Consider the following 6,285-nt stretch of genomic DNA (forward strand, 5'->3'; position numbering starts at 1 on the left):
ATGGTAACCACATGTCGAAAAGACAAGTTGCCAGATCAAGTTTTAAGGCTTCTTTTAATATTATTAGAACTCTAGTGTCAATGATCGTATACAGCTCTTTATTGAGAATTATAAAGGATTCAAAATTAATTATTCGAAAATTGCTTACATTATTTGGTAATGCGTTTCTGAGGTTTTTAACATTACGGTCCATTAAAACTTATATTAAGCTAGAAACGACTGACTAAAACTCTTGGGATATATATTTTGCGCAATATCAAGTCTTTGGAAGATTTAACTCTTCGTATATTATCTCTACCACTTACTTTTTAACTGTAAATTTGACTGTCTGTTTTCAGCCGTCGAAATCTCCTATATGAGGCTTTCTGCAAATTCGCAGCGAACATAGACGAATTTTCTTTACCGATTTGAAATTTATTCAATATGGTAGTTTTCGTCCTACTCTCAGGCAAATAATTTGTTTGATGAAAACTCTGAGAAAATGCAAAAGTCTTCTGATCACCTTGAGCAATAATACAAGCACGTTTCTCCATCCTTGAATGTAAGACGTTGCTTCATAGCTGATCTCTGTTTATCACAAGATTAATAATAGAAAATTGAGAAGTTAAACATTTTGATCGCTTTATTTATCCTGAAAGCTTTGTCAGCCCTGGTGGGTTGCGGTCTGACGAAGTCTGGGGACACTATCAAAAAGCTCAACTAGCTTTTGAAATCATGCGTCACTTTTGGCAAAAGTGAGATGTCCGTTTACCATTTAGAGGACGAGTATACTGAGCGGTAGCCTACTTTTATAGTGGTAAAACATGGTCTACGAAAATAGAAGATATGTATAAGCTAAAATCTTTTCATTATGGGTGTTTTCGAATCATTTCTGGCGTTTTACGAAACGACAGAGTGAAAAATGTTGAGGCTAATTATGGGGTTCTAAGTAAAGGTGGCGAATCGGTTGATGAGACTGAATATCTGCCGAACGAGGTGGTTACGATGTATGGAACGTGGGTCAAACTACCGCCTACCTCAACATGCCATGCTTATTAGTGCTAAAAATAGATTGGAAGGAAGCTAAGAGGCGGTCAAACTAGAAAGTGGAATGAGTTTTTGAATTCACTGATTGACGGAATGAGCAGTGTTGGTCGGACAAAACTACCGAGTCGGGTTCACAATCTCAATATCACACCACTCACTTCATAAATCTGTAGGCAAAAGAAAACCTCAACTAACTAATATCTAATTACAAATACAATAACATATTATAGTTTCTACAGGAAAAGTAACCTAATGAATTAAAAAAAGGACAAAATAAGATAAGATATGGCAATATTAAAAAGTAATAACTATTGTTCTATAAAATACCATCATCGCGCACAAACTGGAATAATCAATCATCAAACAATAGTAATATTTAAGTATAAACAAGAAGTCAAAGTAACAAATGAACAAACAAAACTGTGCCTAGTGTAAACTAAAATTCTGTTTACAAAAACGATTTAGAAATAGATTTGCACTTATATTTTTCTTTTCCAAACGCTGTCATTTCTTATTGCTATGTGTTTATTTATATACATGATTAACAATATTCAGGGAATAACGCTTTGAGTTGAGCTTCTGTATTTTCCGGTGATGTGACAGTATGTCCAATAGTTCGTGGGTCACTGAATATTTCGTAATCATTTCCACCCTGAGAATACAGAAATAATAAAAGTAAAAAGTAATAATACACTGTATAATGATAGGTAAACCAAAGACATATGTAAGATGATTGGTCAACATAATGACAAGAAGCCCTGTTTAACCTTATACGCATGCTAGTTGGTATTTATCAGCAATCTGTATCTACTATCTTGAGGGAAAATGATTACCCTTACAAAGTTTAAAAACGTGTCATTCATTGTCAGCTGTAGAGGTTACCATTGAGTTATTTGTAGGTATCAATACCGAGGTTAAACTTGACAGTTTCAAAGAAACTGAGGATTGGTTAGAAGGTTGATGATAAACATATTTTTGCGATATCCCAATGAGTAGAAAATTGTATTTCTGATGTTCTGCGACTTAATGTAAGTCACTTATACAGAATTAAGTGACTGATATTAAATCAGTCAGAAATACGATTTTAAACTTATTAGAATATCACAAAAATATTATTATTATTTGCGTTATCTGGTTCTTCGTTGGTCATTCATTGGAAAAAACATATGGAAAATATTCTCAGACTTGGTTAGAATTCCTTAATGAGCATTTCAGCCCATGTACTGTGTCATCAGTATGAAAACTACTGATTATACTATTATCCTCCTATTTTTACATTTCAATCTAGTTTGACCAACAACTTTGTTCGAGTATACATTATATTTGGATAGATACAGAATGTAAAAGTATTCACTCGTGTATTTTCAAACAATGGACAAATAAAAAGGATAATAAAAACGTAATTACTAATTGTATACAAATTTGTTTAACTGTGACAGTCGTACACAAAAATACGAAGACATGAAATATGTAAACATCCATTAATTTTAATGCTTTTACCTCCTCTGTTTTGTCGCCAAAAAAATGTATAGTATCGTAATCTTCCAAGAATTGTAAACAGTATCGTTTGTCCCAACCTTTTGGAAAAACATCAATACTAATTTGTCCACCTACAAAAGAAAAGTAAACAAACCATATGATTACAACCGTACATTAACATCATAAAATAATGTAATATAATTGTTATATTCTGAAGAGAATTATGAATGGTAACTTATGAAAACTATTTATGGACCAATACTATGTGCATATTTTTACTGTATAATGATTAACTAACTAAACTATTCATATCTATATCCCTCTTATTATAAGCGTTGTCTTGACTCTTCAGTTATCCCCAGTCTATAAATTACTGCCTCCCACATCCACAGCCACATTTGGCTGAATCTCGTACAAATGTTCTTTTTTATTTTATGGTACGATGTGGTCTTTTTGATTGTTATGTAAACTCAGTATATTTTAAATATAATGATTCATATTGCAGAGGCTGTTATTAGTTTCCTGGACTTAACTGGCTGGGCTAGGAAGATGGCAGGACCGACAACTGCTAGTACGGATTTTATGTGTCACTGGTCCGATCGATAAATTCAATGCTTTCTAATTGGCGGCATCGTCACGCTATATATTAACAGGGCACACAGGTCACACGTTATAACAACAATACTGAAATATATTGAGCGATCAGTGGCTTAGATGATAACAAGGCATTTAGCTCTAAAGTGTCAAAACACAAGGTCAAATCCTTTTTCACCTACTTCGATTTCGACATAGTTTTAGTTACAGAAAATTGAGAACTAGAAAGCAATGAGAAGATGAGATTCGGTGGCGGTGCGTACCTAAGACTTTAGTATATATAAGACACGGTTAGTGTTTAGGCGTTGAGGTGCGGATGTCATCCTTAAACAACTAATTAATGGTTGACATTTTCCACTTCAGTCAATTCATGGTATAGGATGATAATCATCCACTATCATAAGGGATATTTGTCTCATAAGTAGCAGAATTTGGACCTGAGGCCTAATAATTAGCTCGAAACATTCATCACTGACTCGTCGTTCTGTAGCCCCAACTTTAAGCCATACCCTGCGCTTAAAAACATTTGTACATTAGGCGACTATAGTTACCCTTTTTTTACCACTATACATACTGTGTAGATTAGAAACGTGTCCCGATACATGTTTATCCCAGGTTTTTACTTTCTATATAACCATCTGACTGTATGAATTAGCTTACCTATAGCGAATTGTAAAGGACTTGAATCAAATTCCGAACGCATTTTCATGACAAAATCTTCGCGAATTTTATGTTTCTAAAGTAAAAAAATATAGAACCGTCAAAAAACATTTATTCTATTACCATATCATTGATAGGTGATGATGTAAATGTACTTAGACAAAAAGACCAAAATATTGAGAGATTACACTCGTAATTGCACAGATATTGTTCACATAAGTTCATGTGAAAACAATGTTAATAAGCACTAAAAAGATTAGATGATATCCATTATCAAGAATTCATTCATATGATTGAATAGAAATGTTCTGATCATGAATGGTACTTTGGGTTGGGGACAAAGTTTGTCTAAATTGACGATTCAGTAGTGCTAAGCTGGTTTGGACATTTGGTTCTTAAGTGCTCTTACAAATCACGGAAACTAATTTGAATGTACTAAAACCAGAAGCAGTTAGTATCACCAATAAAACGTAGTGCATGTACCAGATTCACATGTAAACTTATATTGCTAATTGTTTTGAGATGCAACTGCCTAACTGAGCATTAAAGTCACTTGCTTAGCTTTTTTAAGAAGTTCAGAGAGCTTTCTGTACAAGTCATCTTTCACTTTATCCGGGTTGCAGTCAGTGGGAGCGTAGCCAGAAAAGACGAAAATGCAACGACGTGTGTCTTTATCTTTCCGAGTTCTTACGGAGCCGTTTAGCCGGACAGCACAAAGGTGACTATTAACGGGGATCTATTCTAATAGTGCTTGTTCTGCCCTCGTACTAAGTGCTAAGCCTACACCTGCAAGTTCATGAGAACTAGCCATCGAGTCGCCAGATACACGGAGGGTGTAGTTCGTCGGCTGTCTATTTTGGCGAGGTGACTGCAGTGCCCGATGGACAACTACTTGAGGTCGGTCACACGCGACCTTTGTGTGGGTAATTTCTGTGTTAGCTCTGCACTTGTTGGGATATCACCGTCGGAGACGGATACCCACGGGATAAGGAGAGGTGTGCATTTTTAGGGTGGACCTTTTCTAAACCACCCCTCCTTGTGGGAAGGCAGCATCGCTGTTATGCTAGTTGTCTGAAGGAAACATCTTACTGCCGTCACACCTCTATACAGTCAGCAGTACGACTTCGCCTTCCAACCTTGGGTTTGCTGCTTTTAGTCTTACAGCTCTTCAACTGACCTGTCTAGCATAGTAGGACCTTGAGGAACGATTGTTCCAGCCAGTATAGCTTGACTGGTTCATCACAATGCGCAAGCCCGACCACCACGTCAAGGCAGCAGCAACGTTCGGGATATTTTCATAATGAGGTATAAGAAAGACCATCTTAAAAAATGACTTGTAACTATCGTTCCATAGATGTTACAAGACTGGAATCCCTGAATAAAGTACATAATAACATAATTTTATTTTACTACAATGTTTCAGGAGACAAGCAATAGCAGCTAAACTTTTCTCATGTTACCAGGGCGCAGCTGTAATATATTATGTATCGATAAGAAATACGGATCACCTGAAAATTTAAAGCAACACACGTGCCCCCGTAAAATGTACAATAATCTGCGAAACAAATGGACAAATTACGATATTTTCGTCGATTTTAAAATTTGACAATAACACTCAAGGGAAAACTGTTGGACAGCCGATCGTGAAACGCTTATTTTGCAGTAGGTATACAAAGAAGACCCACTTTTTCAGTGAATATGAATCATCCTTACCGCATCATATTCAGCAAATTCATCTCGTTCTTCTTGACTACAGCTTCGTCCAACTGGACAAACATTTATCAAACCATTTCTGAATTCAATAAAATTTCCTCTTTTCCTCGGAAGCCAGAGGTTCGACATATACTGGAGGCAAAAGTTGATGAAACGTTGAAGGGTGTCTTCACTAACATGCTCAACAATATTCTGAAATAAAAGTACGTTGAAGAACACTCGCTTACATACCGTACTTTTAATTTTCTGACCATAATTGTGTACTACTAAACCATTTTCAGAGAATATATATGGAAATTTTTCGGTAGCTTCATGCGTAAATAAAAAGCTTTATTGATAAACATTCCTACCTAATGTCCCAATCTGTGACGAAACTTTCTGGAAATCCGAACCACTAACCACAGCCAAGGGAACATTAGAGCACAATTTAAGCAAAAATCCAGACATATGATCGGATATAATATTGCGTGGCTTTGTAAGTGTCCCATCAACGTCAAATAGGCAAATGACCTTTTTGCTCATTGTACACAAGCAACTAATAAAAACGATCAACAGAATACCATTTTTACAACCATTAAAAGTAGATATGAAGGTTTACAAAACATACAATTTGAAGAACATCAATTCGAGAGAATTTACAAAATTACACTTATCTCTGACTCTGTGAGGTGATTTCGAACTTTTTTCCGTCTTTAGTCAATCTACGAGAAATGCCCACTTCAAATAGCTATTTTTTATCTTGTACATCTGGTTTTATAAGCAAAAAGCTTTCAGAAACTGTGAAGTGTTCAGTAGAAAGCTTAACGTAAATAT

General features: G+C 35.4%; 1 protein-coding gene across 1 annotated transcript; it reads right to left on the reverse strand.

Annotated features, from left to right (window-relative positions):
- Nucleotides 1-1,214: 1,214 nt before the first annotated feature.
- Smp_087860 (phosphomannomutase) lies at nucleotides 1,215-6,008 on the reverse strand. The gene is made up of 6 exons (XM_018798032.1): nucleotides 5,823-6,008; nucleotides 5,704-5,780; nucleotides 5,473-5,664; nucleotides 3,760-3,835; nucleotides 2,527-2,636; nucleotides 1,215-1,678 (listed from the first exon to the last, which is right to left on the reverse strand). The coding sequence occupies exons 1-6, from the start codon at nucleotides 5,992-5,994 to the stop codon at nucleotides 1,568-1,570; spliced, it is 738 nt and encodes a 245-aa protein (XP_018653014.1). The 5' UTR covers nucleotides 5,995-6,008; the 3' UTR covers nucleotides 1,215-1,567.
- Nucleotides 6,009-6,285: the final 277 nt, after the last annotated feature.

The sequence above is a fragment of the Schistosoma mansoni genome, chromosome 6 (assembly GCF_000237925.1).
Source record: "Schistosoma mansoni strain Puerto Rico chromosome 6, complete genome".
Lineage (NCBI taxonomy): Eukaryota > Metazoa > Platyhelminthes > Trematoda > Strigeidida > Schistosomatidae > Schistosoma > Schistosoma mansoni.

Bases quoted from the DNA above. Each gene is read 5' to 3' on its own strand.
- Smp_087860 (XM_018798032.1), bottom strand. From the start codon at position 5,994: ATGAGCAAAAAGGTCATTTGCCTATTTGACGTTGATGGGACACTTACA. The intron at 5,781-5,822 runs GTAGGAATGTTT...TTACGCATGAAG, and splicing joins GTCACAGATTGGGACATTAG to CTACCGAAAAATTTCCATAT. The intron at 3,836-5,472 runs GTAAGGATGATT...TTTTTACTTTAG, and splicing joins AATTTGCTGAATATGATGCG to AAACATAAAATTCGCGAAGA.